This window comes from Vombatus ursinus, unplaced genomic scaffold (genome assembly GCF_900497805.2).
Source record: "Vombatus ursinus unplaced genomic scaffold, bare-nosed wombat genome assembly UNPS02014791.1, whole genome shotgun sequence".
In the NCBI taxonomy this organism is placed as follows: Eukaryota; Metazoa; Chordata; class Mammalia; order Diprotodontia; family Vombatidae; genus Vombatus; species Vombatus ursinus.
This window is the reverse complement of record NW_020954569.1, coordinates 47,331,953-47,355,365: the sequence shown is the minus strand read 5'-3', so window position 1 is coordinate 47,355,365 and position 23,413 is coordinate 47,331,953. Positions and strand designations below refer to the sequence as shown.

Sequence of the window (23,413 nt, the reverse complement as noted above, 5' to 3'; positions counted from 1 at the left end):
AACTAATAATTTTTTTTGTGATCTAGACTGTTAGGAGATGGGCTCCTTCATTAGCTAAATTTGGGTTCTTCCAGTTTCTGAAAATAGGGTTCTGCATCTAGTAGGTATTTAATATTTATTGAATTAAAAGGGAATACCAGCTAGTCAAAAGCAACAAAGTTAACTAAGAGCTAATTAATTTAGGGAGGCAGTGGGAAGAGCACTGCCTCTAGAGGCAGAGGACCTGGGTTCAAGTCCTACCTCATGCTTACTACCTAGAGAAGCATGGGCAAGTCCTTAAATTCTCTAGACCTCAATTTCCTTAGCAGTAAAATGAGGGGGTTGGATCAGATGATCCCTGAGGTCCCTTCCAACTCTTAGACTTGTGATCATCAGGTTTTACCCCAGGTGAGTAAGTTTACCCTAGTTTAGGGTGGGAGCACAAAATTAGAGAAATATCATTTGAGAGACAACAGAAACCTCAAATTTTCCTTATTCTCAATCATTAGCACAATTTCCATGGTGAACTTGCTTTTCATGACTCACCATGAACTTTGTGTTTACTTCCATGCTCACTAGTATCTCCCAGTGGAACATGAGGTCCTTAGGTTGTAGATATTGTCAGGCACAATTGATCAATGAGCCTTTATTAAAAGCCTATCCAGCGCTGGAGGATTCAAAGAAAAAAATAACAAAACCATCCTTTTTCTCACAGAGTTTATTTTCTGTGTTAAATGGTTTTGCAGAACTCCCTTTCCTCCCCCTCTTTGTGCCAAGGAGTGGGGTTGAGATGTATTTTTTCCACATTTATTTAATTTTTAATTTATGGAATAAAACAAGCATTTCCATAACACAGCATAATTAAAAAAAGATGATTGCACATGAAACTGCAAATTTATTATGCACAACTTGCTATTGCTTTTAAATATATAATAAAGTTATATTTTTGAATGAAAGTGACATAAAAACAAAGGTAATCAATAAAAACAAGATTTAACAAAGAAAAGAGATTACATCTCTTCATGGGCAGGCCAGAATGGTTTCATTTTTGTCAAAGCCTCCCTATACCCTCCTCAGCTCCCAGTTTTTGCCTCACATATACTAGGCACTTGATATGGACTAAATGGATGTGAAATAAATTTTAAAAAAGCTATCAAGAGAACAAGGAAAGCCATTAGCAATTGAACACTTGGGGAAACAAAAGTCAGCATGAATTTCCCAAACTCTGCAACATTCTTAAATACACAAAGATGGATTGCGTTGAAAATAAAACTTTACTTAAAAAATAAACTTTGGTGTTTGAAAAGAATCCATCTGCTGTTTTACTTAAGTTGAGCAGATAAGGAGAGCCAAGGAGAAGTGCTTGTGAAAAAATGTGATCATTCGTGTAAGGATGATGAAGTTTGGCTCCCAGAGCCAATCTCCTCACCAAGAATTGTTCATGCAGACGCTGGGTTCCTTTTGTTCAGAAACCTCTGTTCTGGTTAATAGAGGGAATATTCATAATAGGAGCTATCAGAAATGCTGGTTTTGGAAGGTTTCTGGTTGATAAAATAAGTGATAGATAATTTAGAGGATATTTAAAGAGGTAGTATAGCACAGAGGAGAGAGAGCTGGCCTCTATGCCATGAATACCTGGCACATATTGACATGGTGACCCTAAGTAAGTTGCTTAACCTAGCAATGCTCTAGGCAATTCTAAAAGATGCAGAGAACTCTAAGATGCAGAGAAGGGGCCAATCTATAATTATAGTATCCTCATCTAGAAGTTCCCCATATCAGTGAAATCACAGGCTTAGGCCCTACTCATTTAAATATAGATATTTAAAGTCCCAAGATCTGTTTTCTTTAGTAATTACACAGTTCAGCAAAGGATTTGGAATTCCAGTTCTCTACACCAAACAATTGCATCTGCATAAACATTGTTCTAGCCCTCCTTTCTCTAGGTCTCTTCCTCCCCCACATTCTTATTATTTCTAGTTCCTATACCAGGGCACACTATTCTGCAACAACAACAACAACAACAACAAAAAAGCATGGCAGACAGCACTCAAGCTGAAAGTCTAGAGTCATGATCCTTCATCATCTCCTGACCCCATACCAGCCCCTCTTTTCTCCTGTCAATAATAATAAAAAAATCATCCAACAAACATTCTGAAGACAGTCAGACCACCTCATCACTGTCAGTCTTCTCAGAAGATATTACCATTTAATGAAATGAAGTACCTGCTTCTGCCTAGATGATTATGAGGAGAATTCTAAGAATCCCAATATTTGCCTAGAAGAGAAGGGCATCCACATATCTACTAATGAGGATATGGGAGGAATGATGAGTTACAATCTATGGCTGAGATGAAGCTCTCTAAGCCACAACAGTATAAGCTACTTTGCGTCCAAAAAAGGAGCTAGTGAACAGGAACAGGGACTTACTTGATTTTACTGAAGACGATGTCCACGTCAGTGATTGTCACATTTTTCCCATCGATTACTTGGCAGTCCTTACAGAGTTTTGACCAGTTTTTTCCGTGCATCTCTTTCCCTGTGGCTCTGGTATCTCCATGGATAGCAAATTTCCTGAAGGCCTCCTCCAGGGCACTGAGTTCTGGGGCGGCAGCCCCCTCATTGGTGCCCTCAGATTCCAGTGAGAGCCGTTTAGCTGATTTCTCCTTGGCAGGATCTCCAGGAGACTTGGGGGGAGTCTTGTTGGCGGCTTTGCCAGACTTGGCTTTGTCAGCCATTTTGCTGGAGAAAAGAGAAAGAGAGAAGTCATTCTATTGCATCCTCACAGATGGAAATGCCTGAGGGCCACTTTCTTGGTTAGTCTGCTCACAGGATGTAGGGAGGTCTTGTACATGCTATGGCAGGTAATCCAGGATGTGAAGAAACAAACAAAAGAGGAGTCAGAACTCTTAGGAAGCGTCACCCCCAGGTCACAAGATTGTCTCCCCTGCTCTGAGGCCTCAGAACAGAAAAGCAGGAGCAGCATTGTGAAAGACTTGAGTTCAAATCCAGCCTCAGATATTTACTAGCTGTATGAACCTGGGCAAGTCATTTACCCTCACTTTCCTCATCTGTAAAATGGGGATAATAATAGCACTTATCTTGCAAGGTTGTTGTGAGAATCAAATAAAACAATAATTATAACACTTAACTCAGTGCCCAACACATAGTAGGCACTGTATCAATGTTAGTTTTTATTACTAGCAATTATTAGGAATAGACTTAGCCAACATACAGAATCATAGAAGTGGAACTAGAAGGGATCTCAGAGGCCATTTAATTCAGCTCCCCCATTTTACAGATGAGGAAACTGAGCATAACCCAGACCTCTGTCTTTCTGTCTCCTCTAGGGGAAAAGTGGTATGTTAAAAAGGCTATCATGGGAGACATGCTTTTCCTGCCTCATCCCAGGTGTGAGCATCTCTTTTTTGGCATAGGCCCATGATTTCATAAGTGCAAGGGAATTCCTAGTTAGGAAACTCCCCACACCAGTGCAAACTGGGACCTGCTCTGCAGCCCGCCATCTTAGATGGGTACCTGGGGTCCCAAGAAGTTAAATGACTTGCCTGGATTTATGTCGCCAATATGTGTCAGAGATGGGATCTGAACCCTGGTCTTCCTGACTCAGGAATCTGGCCCTCTATTCATCATGCCTTGGCCTTTCCATCATTCTTCAGCCTCTCTCTTCCTGAAAACTTCTCTGTTAATGTATTTGGCAGACCTGCGTACCTCTGACCCAACCAAAACAATTCATTACAGTCCAGATGACTGACAGGGAAATTTGGCTGAGTTTGCATTTGCCAAACATCTCACATTTGTTTCAAATGCTTTAGACAAATATTCTGTATCCCCCAGTTTGTTCCCGACCCAGATTGCCAGGGTTCCAAGGCCACCCAAGAGCTTGGGTGCTTAGGCCAAGGTATCCTATAATGCGATTGTAGTAGACAGAGCACTGGACAAGGGATCAGAGACCTGGCCCTGCTAGTTAAGTAGCTTTGGGAAAACAACAACAGAAATACTTAATCTTTTTGAGCCTCACTTTACTTATCTGTATAATGGGGTTAAAAATACTTAGGAACCTATTGCACATGATTGTTGTATGGATCAAATGAGATAATATATGTAAAGAGTTTTACAATTCTAGAGTGCTATATAAATTTAAGCTATTGTTATGATTCAAATGAAGATAAGTCTATTTGCTGCTCTAACTACCTCTCAGAGTTATTGTGAAAATAATATTACATATGAAAGATGTAATGTGAAAGAGAAGTACTGACATTATCAAATATAAGGATGATAAATGGCCCTGCAATCATTTAGATTTTGATCTAAGTGTATGCATGGGGAATAGGGTGGGGAGGATTCAGGGAAAACAGGGGTGAAAATTCTGGGAAACAAATACATTGCCACAAAGATAGGTATCTGCGGTTTCCAGTTGAGGTATGTGTCAGATGGAGTAAGTAGACTGGTTAAAGATTATGGTAATTTAAGGAAACTAGATATGAAGATGATCATATGGGAAAAATAACCAGAGAGAAAGTCTATCAAAATTGAATCAGCAGAGCTATAATTAGGATAGAACAATGAGGCTTTGTTCCAGGGCACCTACATTTAGAGGGGCCTGACTACCAAATGACATACTCCCTCCTTTTCTATGGCCCAACCTGGCCTCCTTCCACTCCCTCTTCTCAAATCTGCCCCATTGATAGGAGTCCTAGGGACTCCTCCTCTTCCCCTACTCAACTAAATTGTCCCAGTCACCAATATCGCCAGTTATGCTTCTAAATTCTAGGCTTTTTTGACCACGAAGGTATTTTTGGATTTCCTTTGGAGCACTCGTGAATCCTCAAATCATTATATGGTACAGAAAGATATATCATTATCCCTGCCATCTTTAGGCACATAGTCAAAACAAAGAGCAGCACCATTTTCTTATCTTAATGCCTACCATCAATTCCTCATACCTAAGGAAAACTCCACTACAAAGCAGGAGACTTGAGTTTTGACATTAGTAACTCAGAATGAGCAACAGGGACTTGCTTGCCTTCACAGCTAAGAAACTTTTTATGGCTTACTGGACTGACTGCCAACCACAAAGTGAGTATTCCTTGTCCTAGGATGAGAAATTTGGGAAGGTTCCCAATCAAAAACATCTGGCTCCAAACTCAAAGTTTTATAGTTGCTTTGTTGAGGAAAAAATGATCTGATATGATTAACTTGCTAATATGTTACTGAGAAATAAATAGCATGAAGATAAGTTAGAGGAAGTCAGAAAGAAGCACCCTAAGTCTTACTTTAAATCAATGCAAAAACCTATTTGGGGTTATCTGTGCCAAGAAGGTAAAAACTCATTTCACTTCCCACCACAACTGTTTGTTCTGAACTGATTGTTCACCTTGAGAACTTGAAACTCCTGATAGTCGCAAATAGCAAAAGAGAAAATGAGCACACATCATGTTAACAGTGGAAAGATGAGACAACCAACAAGCATTTTTAAGCAACTTCTGTGTTCCATGTTCTTCTATGTTAGGTGCTGAAGATACAAATGGAAAAATGAGACACTCCTTGCCCTCAATCAGCTTACATTCTACTAAGGGCATAGAACACATTGTACAGAAAAAAATAAAATGATATCAGTAGAACTACTTACTGGGGTAATGAAAAAAGGCTTTCTGAAGGAAATGTCACTTGAGCTGAGCCTTGAAGAAAGCTTAGGGGTTCCAAGAGGTGAGGGTGGAGGAGAGAATTCCAGGTTTGATCACCTGGCTTAAGAGTTAGGAAACCTGGGTTCGAGTATCAGTTCTGCCAGCTATCGTGTGACAAAGGCATAGTCACTTAACCTTTGTGTCTCCATTGCTCCAGCTGCAAACAGCTGCCTACAGAGGACAATACTACTCATATTCCCTGAATTGAAACGGAGCTCATTCTTAGCTATGAAGCATCTGTATCTTGAAGGCTGTAGTGGTATCCTGGACAGAACACACCGGCTCTCAAGTCAGAAGGCCCAGTCCAACCTGTGGCCCTATGTCAGACCTTGGCAAGCTTTAGTTCTTTAACTGAAACATTAGGATAATGATACTTAGAATGCTTCCCTTACAGAGTTGTTAGGAAGAAAGCACTTTGTAAACCTGAAAGCACTAAAGAAATGTGAACTATCATGTCAATAAATTATTTAATCAGTTACTAATTGAAGCAGTTAGGTGGTGCAGCAGGATTTGAAGTCAGGAAACTCTGTCTCAGATATTAGCTGTGTGACCCTGGACAAGTCACTTAACCTGTCTGCCTCAGTTTCCTCATCTGTAAAACAGGGATAATAATAGTACCTCCCTCACATGGTTATTGTAAGGATTAAATATATGTGAAGTGTTTTGCAAATCTTAAAGTACTATATAAATGCTAACTATTATTATTAATCACTTAATATTGATTCTTGCACACCGACAACCCTTTGCTTGCTGTCTGCAAGGTCAGATTACTCTTCGTTAAAAGGGGCTGGGCAAGTTCCTATGATGCCAAGTATCTCTCGCCCCTGTCCTACAGTAGGCAAAGTACAGATTACCCAGGGATCAAACTGCTAGCTGTTCTCTGTAGTAGATTGTCTTCTGAGGGTGATTCTGGCTTCTGTATTCCAGGACTAAGGCCCGGGCTAAGCCAAATAGGGAAACAAGAAAACTTAGATAGAATTTACATAGCACTTTACAGTTTACAAAACAATACATACATACATATGTAAATATATATTTACATATGTGTCTGTATAATTTTGTCCTCACAACCATCCTGTGAAGTAAATGCTACTACCATCTCCATTTTATAGACAAAAACTGAGAATTAGGGTTAGGGTTAAGTGACTTGCCCAGGGTCATACAGGTAAGTAAATATCTGAGGCAGGATCTGAACCCAAGTCTTTTTACAGATCCATTGTTCTTCCCACCATACTTTGTTGCCTCCATGGCTGCAATAAAGTATATCCATTTTCCATCAATGATTTAATGTCTTCTAGCCAAACTTTCCATTGGTAGGTATTAATAATGTCCCCTTTGTAGTCTTTGGAGACTCTTAAATGTGAAGAGTCAAAAGATAGGAGGCTCTTCATATGCCTTTTCCCTTGCTGACTAGCAAACTGAAGAGAAGGGATCAATTCTTGTTTTGGGTCAGGAGTTGGTCATTTCCCTTCCATGGGCTGCAAATCTGTCATGATCAATATATCTGAAAGCAATATGGGCAAGGAGAAAAGGCCCTGGGTCAGGTATCAGAACCCTAGAATCTCTTTCCAGTTTTATCATTAACACCTCCTCTTCATCTGAAATAGGAGCTTCTAACACTGCTTAGCCTTTGTTTACCCTAGGGTGGCTGCTGGACTTCTTTTGTGCTTTGTCATCCTTCAAAGGAAAAGGTGGGCAGAAAGTACCAACCTCTACCACACATGTATAGAACATTCATAACTTCTCCTGGTTGGAACACAGCAGGAACAGCTTAGTGTCCTTAGCACCTGACCCCACCAGGAAAGACACTTTAAGTCAGGACTCAGGAAAAGTTCATTTCATAAACTGAGTGGATTGAATCACTCTCAGACCTGGCTCCTGATGGGGAGACCAAGAATCCTAATGACCCTGGTGGCCCTTGAAGGCATCTGTATTACACACAACATAGTAACACTGATCACAGAATCATAGATTTAGAGCTGGATATTCATAACAGAATATTAGGTCTGAAAGAGAACTTAGAGATTATCTAGCTTTGCTCTCTCATTTTACAAATCAAAACTGAAACCTAGAAGGGAACAAGCATTATTCAGCACCTACTGTATGCCAAGTATGGTGCCAAGTACTTTACAAATATTATTTCATTTGATTTTCACAACAACCCTAACCCTAACCCAACCCTAAATTTCCAGCTCTGCTGGAATAGGTGGAGTAGGTGCGATTATCATCCCCATTTTACAGTTGAGGAAACTGAGGCAGACAGACTTGCCACACAGTAAGTGTCAGGACCTGAATTTGAACTCAGGTCTTCTTCCTGACTCCAATGGCCAGTGCTTCATCCATTGTGCCACCTAACTGCTTTGAGATTGTCAAGTTTATTTTCTAAAGTCACATAGGTAAATAACATTGGCAACAACATTGTTAAATTATGTTTAATTTGCTCTATTTAGGATAGCAGAAAAGTGAGAAACATATTTTAGAAATATGTTTCTACAAAATGGTTCAAATAAAAGGACTTTAGTTGATCAGGAAATTTCTGTTATGTGGACCAACTCCTACTCTAATGATACTGGGTAAGTGGGCTATTGCATCCCTAACACTTCCTTCTAACAAGCCTCATTCTTTTGAGGATTTGGAAATAGTACATGGGATTACCAGAGAGGAAGAGATCTCATTGGTCATCTAGTCCTATTGTCAGCTAAAGCAGGCATGTCAAACTCGAATAGAAATAAGGCCCTTTAAATAGTACATAAGGAGCCCTGCAGGTTGTATATTAACTTAGTTTTAAAATGTAACATTATCTGTGGGAGGCAGCAAGGTGGCTCGAGCACTGGACCTAGAGTCAGGGAGACTTGAGTTCAAATATGGTCTCAGACATTTACTAGCTGTGTGACAAGTCACTTAACCATTTGACTTAGTTTCCTCATCTGTAAAAGAAACTGGAGAAGAAAATGGTAGACCATTCCGGTATCTTTGCCAAGAAAACCCCAGATGGCATCACAAAGAGTTGCACATGACTCAACAAAAACAACAATATTATCTATATTTTGGTGTATTTTTATTTATTTTGTTAAATATTTCTTAGTATTTTTAATCTGGTTCAGGCCTTACACAGGAACATCCACTGCCTCTGTAACATCCCAGACACATGCAGCAACTGCTTGGAGATCTCCATTGGCAGAGAACTCATTACTTGTGAAGGCAGCTCATTCCATTTTTAGATAGCTGTTAAGAAATTTTTCTGTATATTAAACCAAAAGCTGCCCCTCTGCAGCTTCCATCCAGTCTTCCCATTTCTGTCCTCTGGGGCGAAGCAGAACCAGTCCAGTCCCCCTTTCATACTATAGCCCTTCAAATAAATATGTGAGAATTCCAGTCATGACCCTACTCAGTCTTTCCTTCTCCAGGCTCTACAGCAACACAGGTCAAGGGCTCTTACAACCCATAATAATTATGGCACATTTAGAGAAAGCCTAGGCTCTGTTGGTTACTTCTATGGAGGCCAGAGACCCCCTTCTCTAAAAACTAACATAATAAAATAGTCCCAATGCAGTAAGGGTTAGCATTACCCTTAAAGAAATAATCAAGGTGTATGTGAGTGAGCACTTTTGTTGGAGCACAAACATGGCCAATGTAAGTATCTTCCAAATTAATCTTTTATTTACAGAGGTTAATGTGTTGAGAGATGGCCATGTTTAATGGCTAGAGAACTGGCCTTCACGTGTGACCTTAGACAAGTCGCTTAAGTTGCAGAGGGATGATTAAACTACTTTGGTAGAGGCAATTCTTTACCGAGAATCCCAATTCCAATGCAATCACAGGTCTGGCCCCCCCAAAATAATAATTTATTATTTAGCTTTGCTTTTTAAATGTTTCAATGGTTGCACATTAACAAAAATTTTTGATGTTGTTTTTTGCTCCAACTTTGAAGAGGTCCTACTCATCGAGCATGTTCTCTGGTGTGTGTGGGACCCTGACAGCTTCAGTCCCACAGTTGCCAAAGGAGCCCCTGGATGGCTATCTATCCATTGCTTACCCCTTTGCTGCCTCCCTCAGACACATACACAGGCAGGCAGCTTCCCCCAGTCATGTTTCCAGGGCAGCAGAGAGCAGGGAAAGGAAAGCAGGGAGAAACCAAAAGTCTGCCAACATGGACAGCAGGCCTGTCATCTTGTTTCCTACTTGTATTTCTCCCCCACTTTGCTTTTCCACCAGGAGGAAGAAGAAAATAAATCACTTGTCCCAAACAAGCCCTATAGTCCCAGAGAACTGGCTAAGGAAGGAGAAGCAAGAGCTATCAGGAGACTGACTACATGGTGGAAACTGGGGCCTTTTACCTTCCTCTACACCTTCCAGTGTTTGTATACTGCATTCCCAGGAGACCTAGTTCTACCCTGGACTCAAACATCATTTAAAGGGAAAAGGGTCAAGTGTGGGTGGTAGTGAGAGCCATATCAAGTTTCATTCAGGCTGGCAACTAACTCTGCTGCCTGGAAAATCCCAGGGCAGACCACTCCATCTCTTCCCTCAAAACTGTCTTGGTCCCAGAATATTTTCAGTGGTTTTTGAGAAGGTGAAAGGAAGACTAGTTTTAGATTATTTTCAAAGTCAAGCTGAGTGATTAAAGACAAACATGTTTCAAAGGGCCCTTGAGGTTAATTCTCTGTGAAGCACATAGACCCAGGTCTCTGTGACAGAGACTGGTTGTCCCTCTGGGCACTAGCCCATTTCAATTAGACAGATTCAACCAGCATGTCTTAACTTTTTTCTTAGGACAGGCAGAGCCCTGTGCAAGATTCTGGGGGAAATACAAATATAAATAAAATCTATTCTTTGCCTAGCTTGCAATCTGGTAGGAATATAATACTAACAACAACAACAACAGGTCTTAGAGAAATCCATAGAAATATACCGTATTTGGGGAGAAGGGGTACAAAATAGTCATGAACACAAAACTCCAACAACACAAAGCTTTGGTGCAAAACTCCAACAAGGTAGACATTTGCCTAGGGTCAACTGAACAGCGGGTACTCTGATGGACATTTTTTAATATAACCTTTATAACTATGCACATTTTGGATGCCACATAATTCCACCCTCCAAGGCCTGCCCATATTTTGTTGTGATAGATAAGGTAGTAATTTATGGAAGGAGCAAATTTCAGATTTTGGCTAGGTTCCACCAAAGCCATGCCTCCCTCTGACCTGAGAGATCTTTTGGGAATTCCAAGTTATGCAGCCTTCAACAGTGTGTAGTCCCCAGCTTTGTCTATTTGTAAGTCATTGTAGGCATTCATTATTAACTGGAAGGCAATATAAACAGGAGCCATGGGTGCTCTCCAGGAAGGCCATTCACACACTTCAGAAAACTCAGAGGAATGTAATTTCTCACATTATCTATCATGACAGTGGCTGCATGACAAGGAGAGACATGAAATCTGGCCTTCAGGGGCACACCCTCTTTGTTCATTTGGGACATTTTCACTAGGGAAAGAAGGCAAAGAGTTTGGTCTCAATCTGTCATATACCACTCCGGAGCACAGTAAAGTATCTCACCATGGTCACACTCTTCTCATTTTTTGCTGTAGTTTAGATTTCTTGGCATTGTGTGTGTGTTTTAAATTTTTAATTAATCAATTTATTTTTGGTTTTCAACATTCACTTCCATAAGCTTTTGAGTTTTCAATTTCTCCCCCTCCTTCCCTTTTCCCCCTCCCCAAGACAGCCTGCAATCTGATACAGGTCCTACATATACATTCACATTAAACATATTTTCACATTAGTCATGTTGTAAAGAAATATTAAAATCAATGGGAGGAACCATGAGAAAGAATAAATAAAACAAAACAACCAAAGAAAAAAGAGATCAAATAGCATGCTTTGATTTGTATTCAGACTCCATAGTTCTTTCTCTGAATATGGACACTGAGTTCTTCAGAGAAGGGCTCTTCTATCTTTTATACAACCAACAGCATGAATGAAGTAGGTAGTACACTGTATGCCTACAGCAAGGTCTTGAGTGTGGGGGGAAAAGCACCATGATGGTTTTCCTTATGTCTCTCCTCAATTCTAACCTGATTACACCCCACCAACAGTGCCTATAGGCATTGAGAGGGGAAGAGGAAGAAGGAAAAGGGGAAGGCGAGATTATAGGAAATAACAGGGAAAGAAGAACAAAGGGGTAGCGAAAAGCATAGAAAGAGATGAGAGCAAGATGGAAGTAGAAGCAAGAGGGGTACACCAGGATGGCTTGCATTCAAAAGAACAAATGGAAGTTGGAGTGTGTCACACACAAATGTGTATACACATACACATACATACACATATACACACATACATATACAATGTATATATATACATTATATATTATATATAATATATAGCATAATATATAATATGGTATATATACTATATGTAGTATGTATGTATATAAATATATACTATCAGATACATAATATAGTATATATAACATAGTATAATATACTATATATTAGAGTATAGTATATATTTTATATATATAGTATATATTATAGTATAGTATATAGATATAGTATATGATATAGTATATATGTATATATGTATATGTATATGTATATATATGTATACACACATACATACACGCATGCATATTACCAAAACCCATTTCCCAAAATATAAATTATCAAAGGATATGAGTATCAACTGGGGAATGCATAAACAAATTGTACTATGAAAATGTAACAGAATATTATTGTGCTAAAGAAACAATGAATAGGATGAAAACAGAGAAGCATGGAATAACTTATATGATCTGACAGGTAAGAGAGGTAAGCAGAGGTTACCTTCTGGAAGCCTTCCTTGATTCCTCCTGACATTAGGAGAATGCCAATGGAAAACCTGGGCTGTCATCTACCTGATAGCCCCTGCTGTATGACCAACCTATCTTCTCTCTCTCTTGTGCATTTCCCAGATTCCTCATTGGTTTAGATTGCAGCCTGCTCACACTCACACCTACTATGTGTCTCTCAGTTGTCATCCTCTGTGTGATGGTCATTTTCAAAGCACAGAGTCAGCCCTTAAAAAATGCTTGTTGGATTAATTGGGGAAGGGGTACACCTCCCTTAAATATATGATTATTTACTTACTTACTCCACCTACTTATAAAACCAACCTTAGTCTCAAAGATTTAACAACAGGAAGGCAGTTGGTCAGTCAAAAACCATTTATTAAGCACCTACTTGGTTCCAGGTATTGTACTAAGCTCTGAAAGTGTCTTGCCTTTAAGCAAGAATAGCATGGCACACATTCTAACCTCTAAGAGGTTCTGATACAATAAAGATAGGACCTTCATCACTCTTGATCTTCCCATGGTGCTGAGCAATGGGAACTGGCCTACGATATAAGAGACATAGTTTTTAGCCCTAGTTCTATCACAAATATCTATACAACCTTGAACCTTATTTTGTCTGGGCCTCAGTTTCTCCACATACAAAATGAGGTAGTTGGATCAAATGATCTCTGAGTTCCCTTTCAAGTTAAACTCTCTTGATTCGTTATTTTGAAGGATGACTGAAGACGTATTTATACAAGGAAAGGGTTTCTACATTAATTTTGTTGTTAGCTTAGACTGTATTTCTCATAACCCCTATCTCTACCTCAGACCATCTACAGAGTCTATTTGCTTAAAGTAAAAGTAGGTATTAAAAATGAGGTAAGCTTTGGACCTGAATGGCCTACTGATTGTCAATCATGAGCTTATGTGTAGAAAACTTCCCTCCAAAAGAAAATTTTAAAAAATAGAAAAATGTTTCCCTAAAGCATTTGTTTGAAAAAGTTGTTTGGCTAATACATTTCGCAAGGTACAGCTAGTACCCATCACACAGTACCCCCAGCACTCCCCACACACATACAAACAAAACCAATTAAAGCTGATGTGCACTGGTTCTTTTCTCAAAAAGTCCTGCAATTCAACCAGTTCTGAATTTACCTGATTAGAATGTCACTGATCTGCCTTCTCTCCACAAAGTGATTAGTGAATACTCTTTGGGTCCTGCCCTCCACCCAGCTCTGAATTCACTTAACTGTTTTATCATCAACCCCACGTTGCTCCATAATAATATCAGAATCAATTGCATCATAATCAATCAAATACCATCATCAAGTCATGTAACCTCTTTGGGCTTCAGTTTCCTCCTATAGAAAATGTGGCAGTGGCCCTTAATGAAATTAAATCCTTTCCTTTTGCCACTCTCAAGGCAACTAGTGGTATAGTGGATGGAACACTGGGCCTGGAGTCAGGAAGACCTGAGTACAAATCCATCCTCAGACACTAGTTTTTTGACCCTGGGTAAGTCATTTATCCTCTCTCTACCTCATTTTCCTAGATTGTAAAATGGGGATAATAGCACTTAGCTTACAAGGTTGTTGTAAAGATCAAATGAGATGATATTTGTAAAAATCACTTAAGCATAGTGCCTGGTACATAGTAGGTACTATATAAATGCTTATTTCTAGAACTCCCAGCTAAAAATTAATGGCTCTAAGATCTATTCCCCAATAGATAAGTGTTCAAAGATTAAAAATAAAGTATTTAAAAAAATTTGTAAACTATAAAGAATCATATGAAATTATAGTCAAAATAATTAATAATAAAATAAATGAAAAAGTTTCTCCTTGCAAGTTATAATGATGGCAAAATGATAACAGAGTTGGAGAGAAGGTGGAAATATGGCTATCATACACTGTTAGTGAAATTTTGACTTGGTCACAAAATTGGATTAGATAATAAACAGGAGGTATGCAAGACAAGTGCCTGACCTGTTCGTTGGACCCAATGATCTGAAATTTGGTCTTTGTATGTATACTGTCTAGCAGAGAGTGTACATGGATAAATGCTTCTTGTATTTAACTGAATAGAATGTCTTAAGTAGGTCAAAGCCTGAGAGAAAGGTCCTCTCATGTACCAAAATATTAATAGCTCTATGTTATATGACAACAAAGAAATGGAAATAAAATAGATATCCATTGATTGGGGAATGGCTAAGTAAACTGTGGTATGTAAATATAATGGAATATTATTGTTCAGTAAAAATTATGAATATGAGGAATTCAGATAGCTATGGAAAGATATGCACGCTCTGATGTAGGGTGAAATAAACAAAACCAGAAGAACAATATATAGCATGGCTGTGACAAAGTAAGTGAAAAGATGACTCAAAGAAACATTAACTCTAATTTACTTGAAAAACCAATAATGATCTCAAGAAGAGATACTAAAATGAACCTCCTTCTTCTGGAGGACTACTAAGGCAGAATATGAAACATAGTTACTATCTCAGTTGCATTTATTTAACTGTAAACTATAAAGTTAACTTTGTAGCTCTTTGTTACAAGGAGATTTTTAAATAGGTGTAGGAACATATCCAGAAATGATAGCGATGTGAAAACAGAAGGCATCAATAAACATAGTTTTAAAGAAACCCAAGGATATCATGAAAGACTTTGCCAAATCTTATGTTATTGTTATGACTTCAGTATTACTTCAATAAGCCAATCTAATCACCCTGTCCAAAATGAAATGAGATTATTGTAGCAAGACCTGTTCTTGATGAACCCATGTTGGCTCTTTCTGCTCCCAAGTGCTCATTAATCATTTCTTAGAGAGAATCACAGTTACTTGTCCTTGCTTCCATGGATAATACAGGTCTCTTTAGCTTCTAAGTTGGTTTATGATTTCATTTGGGACCCTATCGATCTCCTTAGACAGCTTTTCTTTTATCTGTTTTATTGAAATAATTGTTTTTCTTTCACCAGAATTTCATTCTTGAGAGCCTTCTATCACTTGGATTGATTTCTTATGTAGAATCATGGGCCATGCATGGGCTTCTTGCTCTATCTGTTCTTCCAAATGCTGGGTACCTGTAAGACTGCCTGTCACTCCTTTTCATCTACCATATTACATATTGGTAATTCTTCCCAAGGTTCCCATTCTTTCTACTCTAGCAACTACTTCTTTCTCATTGGTCAGAATTAGATTCTAAGGAATGGTTAGTTCCCCTCTTTATTTCAACATTATAAAGAATGAACTATCACTAAAGCAAGTCAAGAATGTATTGACTTCTTTGCCTCTGGAGCTGTGCCAAAAGACCTCCAATGATGTGAAGAAAGTTAAATTGCTCCAATCAGAACGTCCCTCTAAATCTTCCCTCTGTGCCAGCTGTGTGATGCGCTGCTGAAAATTATTACTTATTTTTTGGCTTCTGATTGGGCAGTCTGCTACTGGATATAGTATTTGGCTTAGGTGTTGTATATGAATAGTTTTCTTCTTTTTCAAAAAAAATCTGATTTTTAAAATTCTGAACTTAATAAAGACCAAATTTTAAAAATATTTCCATATGCAAAGTAGAATAGAAAGAAAAAGAGGATTGTCCATGAAACAGAGAAACTATTGATACAGTTTGCTTTTCCTTTTAAGTATAAAACAAATTCAACATGCAACTTTCAAAGCTGTCCTGTTTCCTTTTGTAAAAACTTTTGTGCATTAAAAATGCTTTGATGATTTTTCTTTTTCTTTTCAGAAGTCCTATTACTAGCTTCCTGTCTTTCCCACTGTACCTCCATGTAAAAACAACAACAATAACAATAATAGAAACAAAACCTTTGTAACAAATATACAGTCAAGCAAGCAAATACCCTACTTGGGCAATTTTCTTGCTTCTATTTCATTTAAAGTTTACAGCTCCCTTGATCAAACTTTCAAGTCTTCAAAAGAATGTGTTTCTCAGCTTGTTTGATATACTCCATTCCTAGCCAAAAATCAGTCATTTCTGTACCTTGGACCCTGTTCTAGCAGTCCAAAAAAAACTTGTTCCTATTTTCAACCAGGAACGCTGTTGAAAATAGCACCTGTACCCTAAAAATCTTCCATTTTTAACCCAGGGATTCTGTAATCCCTAAGGATACATTGCAGGTTTTTAACTCAACGTGGATTACCAGAAGCAGTAGGTATCAGGCAGGTATTAGGTGTAGCAAGTCTTGGGAGGTTTTCTGACATCCCACATACATGCCTTGGGGAGACAACCTGCTTCGCAATTGTTCCTGTCAGGTTGACTGGGAGTCAAGTCTCTGTATCATGAAAGGTGTCTTTTGGGTGTACCTCTTCCCCTGACATCTTGCGATAAGGCTACACAGGTGGTAACAACTCCTGTAAAGGACTCCCTCCTGCCTTGACCCACTACCCACAATGATTAGCACAATGCCTGGCATATAGAAATAATAAATGCTTGTTCACTCATTCATTCATTTGTTCACCTTGTCCCCATCAGCATCTACTGGAGGTAAAATATCATATCCCTCTGATATAAAGCTCTCTGTACTCTCGTCTCTATCTACGTTTCTTTAATAAATCCTATCCTTTTTTCTCCTATTCCATTGCAGAATTCCTCTCTGGAACCCTCTCTTTATTGTTTAAGAATTCCCCTTCATCACAGATCTTATCCTATGCTTAGCATACTGCCTGGCACATAGTAGGTGCTTAATAAATGTTGATTGATTGATCTTATACTCTTATCATCTGGAACTCAAAGAAACCTGGATTCTTTCTGAAGACACCAAAACTCTGATTCCCCAGTATAAAACTCTGACTAACCCCTATACTACTGAGTGCTCATGTCCCTCTCTGCTGCCCTCCCCACCCCACCACACACACACACACACACACACACACACACACACAGGGTCAGGAGAAAGCATAAGCATACTTCTTACTGATTACAAACTTCCTCTGTGCTACCATCACTTAGTAATCACTTCTCTTTTGAGGTTTACTCCATCCAGCTGTATCACTTAATCCCTTGGACTAACCTCTCTCTTTCCAAGCCATTCTCACTCTTTCCCAAAGGAATTTAATGCCCAGTTTTATTCTTTACCCCAATCCCTGCCTTTATTTTCAAGAACTTCACCATATAGTACATGCCTCCTCAACTCCTTAACAATCTGCCTGGCAGTTTGCCTTTCCAGACTCATCCCTCTCATTCACATGTTCTACATTCCAGACAAACTGACCTTTTTATTACTCCCCCCTTTCATTCCACCCCTAAAATACCTACCCCTCCTCTAGATACTTCCCTCTTTCTAGTGAAGTCACAAAGCTACCTAGTTTCTCCAGCTTGGAGTCATTCTTGATTCTTTCCTTTTGATAGGTTCCCTCTCTCCTCATCACATCCAAGCTGTTACCAAGTCTTGTCTAGCCCATCCCTGTATTTCCCACAAAACTTCAGTTAACCAGAATGCCGAGACTTTAAAAGATTCTCATTGATTGCTTTTCCTAGGAATGAGGACTAGAACATCTTTCCTACTTCCTATTTTTGTTGTTGTTTTGTTACCAACCTTTCTAAAATGTACTGGTGTGCTTTCGTTCCTCAATAAACATAATACAACACAATACAATAAAGATAATTGCATCTCTCTTCCCCATTCAGAAACTTCCAGTGCCTCCAACTACTCTGAACTCGCCCATAGTTGTAGGTATACATTATTGGGCTGAAAGTGTTTTGGCCCCAGGACATCCCCTGGAAGCTGTTTTTTGGACCAAATCCCAGATAGAAATTTTTATTCTTGTCATCTGTTTCTTTCTTTGACAAATGAAGCACCCACAAAAATATGATTGATATCACTGAAGATTTATTTGTCACCCGACAGAGCATTGCAACACATTCACTGGGAAACAGTAGAATAGACACAAACTTTCATGGGGACGTGAGGTTCTCATGAGAAAATAACAGAATGATTGTAGATATTTCAGCAGGACACTTAAGTATGATAACATTTAGGGAAGAAATACTAAATGTGAATGGAGTATTGGGAGAAAAAGGAAATACAGTGTTGATAGGCAGTCGTGTTTTTATATCGTAGCCCTTCAAGAAAAATATTATAGAGGGACTCCCTCTACTCTTCACTCCCCCTTCTCTGCCCCAACCAAATGTCCTTGACATTTATTCTGGGTACCCTCATCTTACAGCATTCCCCAAGACCTTCTGAGATTGCTTGGGTATTAGCTTAGCCTAGGGCTACACCTCTATGCTTTTGATTGGGGATCCTATGGACCCTTAGGATCATCCGAAGTCTAGGTAGGATTTCCTGGCATGTCTTTTTACAATAAGGTCCTCATCCTTTCCTTATGACCACAGGGATTCCTGAAGCCTCTCAGAAGTTAAGATTCTAGTCCACAGTTGCTATTTGTGACATACTACTACTGAACAATACACACATAGCCAGCAGTCAGCCACTAAGTGTGAGCCACCAGGGAACTTCTAGCAGCAACATAATTGCCAGCAGGGAGCACTCAAAATTAGAACATTCACAAGAACCAAATAGATTTGGCAATGTTTCCATAATCTAGGCCTGTGATCAAATCCCTGATGACATTTTTGATGCTTAGGTGGCGTTCTTAAATTAGTAGCATCATCCCCATCTTTCTAATAATTTTGATAAAGTAACTGATTGCTCTTCAGGCTGGAGACAGATATTATCTTTTATCCCTTGTTTCAGAGGGACTGACCAAGAGATACCATTGTCTTGTTTTTATTAACAGGAAACCTTTTTTCCATTGGACCACCTGATGCAAGCTGTCAAGTCAAGTGGAGATGGGCAGTCTCAGATATAGCTCTGCGTGGTGATCTATTCTGATAAGCCATACTCATTAGAAAAGGAGAGGATACACAAATGAAGCACTATAAGCACATTTTTCAGATTTTTGAGCACATACATACACACACCTGAAGGGTAGCTCGTAGTGAATATTTGCTGCATTCCTTACCAACTAATTATGGGAATCCAACAGCCATTTGGGGAGGGAGTGATAGGGGAGATCTGAGGATAGGACAAAAGTGGAACAAGAAAATAATTCAAAGATCTTTCACAAACTCCTAGGTCGAAAGGCCTGAATCATTTCTGGTAACAACAGGCTTGCCACTCCTTCAATGGACAGATATGTTTACAAAGGTCTACATGTAACTACCTCCTCAAGATCCATAAGGCCACCACATTTACAGGCTGCTAGAGTAGTACTTGGGTCCTCTATTTGTCTAAAGGGAGGGGTGGTGATCACAATGTGCTTAAGTATGCCTTAAAGTAAACTGGGAAAGCCCCTGCTGAAGTCAGGAGTTGTATAAGCATGACTGGTCAAGATTGTTGTAGTGGGGTATTCCTTTTCAAGTATGAGTGGAAGTAGATGGCCTCAGGCTTCTCTTTTTAAACTCTGCTTCTATAACTCATAAAGAAAAAAAAAGGCCAAAGATCAAAATAAAAATAAGCTGAAAACCAGGGAAATGAAATAAAACTAAAGGTATTAAATTTGTAGTATAGTAGAAGGAGCACTGGATTTTGAATCAGAGGAGCTAAATTGTAACTACTTAGTACTGCTATTTTGATATCACCTGGAACAATTCAAATAATATGAGACTTCACTTTTCCTGTCTATAAAATGAAAGAACTAGAATAAATAATCTCTAAATTTTCTTTTAAGTTCTAAATGCTATGAAATATTTTCTGCCTTGCTCTCCATTTAGTTTGTGGCTATTTACGTGACAAAAGTCCAGGGACCTTAGACCCCATTTAGTCCATACCCCTTTTTACAGAGAAGAAAACTAGGGCCTATGGAGGTTAAGTGATTTGACCAAGGTCACACATGCAAGTGTCAAAGGACTTTGTAACATTTAGAGTCATTTCATAAATGGAGTAGAATGTCTTCTAGTTTCCTGGCATTGGAACTCTCCAAGTAAGTGCTCATGAGATATGTCATAGACTGGATTCATGCTTAAGGTTAGAGTTCACCTTTCATGACCTTTGATGTTCCCTTTTGTCCTGAGAATTTTTTGATTTGATGTAATCAGTCCGTTCTGGACAGCATATGGTAAGATGGAAATTCTAAACCTATGAGAATACACATGGCCAGGGAAAGGAATATGGACATTTGGGATGGAGGAACCATAGGACAAGTGCATTAATTCGTAAAACAGGTGGTCACTAGTACTACTAAAGGTTGGGTACTGAAGAGGGTAGGAGTAGAGGGGGCACACTCTGACTACAAGTAGAAGGTTGTTAGAGCTGGAAGCTCAACAGGAGGACTGCTGAGCATCTGAAGAACAGGCTGAGTACATACATACATTCTGATCACATGTGAAAGACCTTCTAAAAATCCCATTTCTATTGCAATTCAACAAACATTGTTAAATGCCTACTGGATGCAGAGCATTATGCCAGGTTCCAGAGGAGGTACAGATAGAGTCATAGAGTTTGACACAACTGAAAATGACTGAAAAGGGACCATATAACAAACTAAAACTCTACTACAGTTTTTTTTAAACCTATATAATAACTTTAATAAGATAATATCCCCTTTTGCACTTTTTCCCCTTCTATATATTTTTAAAAGTTTTATTAATGCTCTTTTTATGTTTTTTACTACTTCCAATCCCCTTTGTTTCAGTTGTGTCTGACTCTTCATGACCCCATTTGGGGTTTTCCTGCAAAGATACTGGAGTGGTTTGCCATTTCCTTCTCCAGCTCATTTTACAGTTAAGGAAACTGAGGCAAACAGGGCTAAGTGACTTGCCCAAGGTCACACAGCTAGTAAGTGTCTGAGGTCAGATTTGAACTCAGGAAGATGAGTCTTCCTAACTCCAGGCCTGGTACTCTATGCACTGCACCACTTAGCTGCCCAATAGTTTTCATAGCTTTCCTCTTTTTGTATCTTGAAATGTTTGTTTCTTGAAATGTTTTGTATCTTGAAATGTTTTGTATCTTGAAAGTGTTTGTTGATTAAATTTAAATAAGAAAATAATATTTTGAGAATTGATATTATCTCACAGATTGGTACTCAGGTTCAAATGAGATAATGAATGTAAAATGCTTTATAGCTTTAAAAATAAAGCTATTGCATTTTGTCTCTCTCAGAAGAATAAAAACTGAGACAGGAGCTTAAAGAGACTCAAAGTGTATTCAGTTCCTTGAGAGAAGAAAATGCCTTGGGCCTAAATCCAAGGAATCATCTAGGGTCAGGCCTTTTCTCAATGGTGCAAATTTAGTCAATTGGGAATTATTTTTTAAGTATCAGACTATTCAGTCTTTTGAAAAGGTAGATTTGTGTTTTTAATGTGAAGGCTGCATTTCAGAATAAAACAGGAATGGTGTGTTCAGGGTTTACTTAGTTCTTCTCCATAGGTAGGTGTGCTTTCTCCCACCCCACCTCCCAGCATGAAGATTTAGAACACAATTTATTCCAAGGATAACTGATTGGAAATATCTGCACCAGGGGTGGGGAATCTGTGGCCTTGAGGCCACATGAGGCCCTCTAGATCCTCAAGTGTGGCCCTTTGACCCAGAGGGCCACATGAGGCCTCAAGGCCACAGGTTCCCCACCCCTGAACACAGTAGGTTTGGAAGGACAAGAAAAACAAAACTCTTGGATTCTCCTATTCTGAATGCCCCATGATGAGGACTTTCAGAAGATGCTATGAATAACTTCCAGTTTGACAAGTAGGAGACTAGGGGCAGAGAACAAGCAATCTAGATGACAGAGGGGACTTAGAACAAGTATTTAGAACAAGACTTTATTAGAACAAGACTTTAAAACGAAAGGGCTCTCAACAAGGTGAAGTTAAAGGGACAGAATAGATTTAGAGCTGAACGGGACCTTAAAGGTCATCTATTCCATTCTCTTCATCTTCAATTGGAGGACATGGAGGTCCAGAGATGTTAAAAAGACTTTCCCAAGCTTACACAGGTAGTAAATACTTGTGAGCCCAGATGCTCTGATTCCAAAGTCAAGTTCATGTTTTGCCTTTTAACATTCTCTGATTATATGATTTTGGATAAGATGTGTTGACCTTTTGGCCCTAAGCAACTATCTAAGACTGTAAATTGCAAAATGATTGCAGATCTGCACCTAGAGGGAGAGTTTCTTCATTAAGAGTTGCTTATGTCAATGAAATCACAGGTCTGGCAAAAAAAAATCTCCCAGCATCCAGCACAATGCCTTCTTCAATATGTCTTCAATAAATATTTTGTTAATGGATAAATATATGTTTCTACTGGGAAAAAATGTTTAGCAGACCAACTTCAAATGTCAGGAATAAATACTAGGTGTTGGGATGTCCTAATTCCAAATTGTGACTCCAAAGACGAAAGACAGGGATGTGAAATCATGAGCACTCAGGGATGGGGATGCAGATTCTTAGCGATGAGGGCTTCTTACTAGCATCAGCCACTAAGGACATTTTGCAGGCCTTACTGATTCCCCTATATGCTTTTGATCAAGATTTGTCTCCTACCTTGACCCAGAATATGACGGAATCTTGTACAGTACTTTGGGAGTTTCTAAATGTCTTTCCTTCACTGAATGTACATAGAGTAGAACTACGCAGGAAGGAAATAATTTTTTTTTAAAGGCTCCTTTTAATTTCTTCCCCCTTACTTTCTTGTTTTTCACCTAGACCTATGAGATAAGATTTCCTTTTACCAATAAAAGTTACTGGTTATTGTGCTGAAAGTATTTTTGATATTGTGGAAATGTAATGATAAGAATGCAAAAAAGATCACTCTGTAGAGTGGTAGGATAAGGGTAATCACATACCTGAGTCAGAAGAGATAATTGGATGTTGAATGAAGCTGAGAATCTGTGCTAGGAAAGATCTGATCAACCAGTAGAACTCATCTTTTACCTCTGCTCTGCAAATGAGTTAAAAATCAACA

General features: G+C 38.9%; 1 protein-coding gene across 1 annotated transcript in view; it reads right to left on the bottom strand.

Annotated features, from left to right (window-relative positions):
• The window catches only part of TPPP (tubulin polymerization promoting protein), a 137,324-nt gene that overhangs the window by 88,634 nt on the left and 25,277 nt on the right, over positions 1-23,413 (bottom strand). Inside the window, exon 2 of the mRNA XM_027869001.1 lies at positions 2,410-2,721. Coding sequence (XP_027724802.1) covers positions 2,410-2,717 — 308 coding nt within the window. The 5' untranslated portion in view covers positions 2,718-2,721. The remainder of the gene's footprint in view (positions 1-2,409; positions 2,722-23,413) is intronic.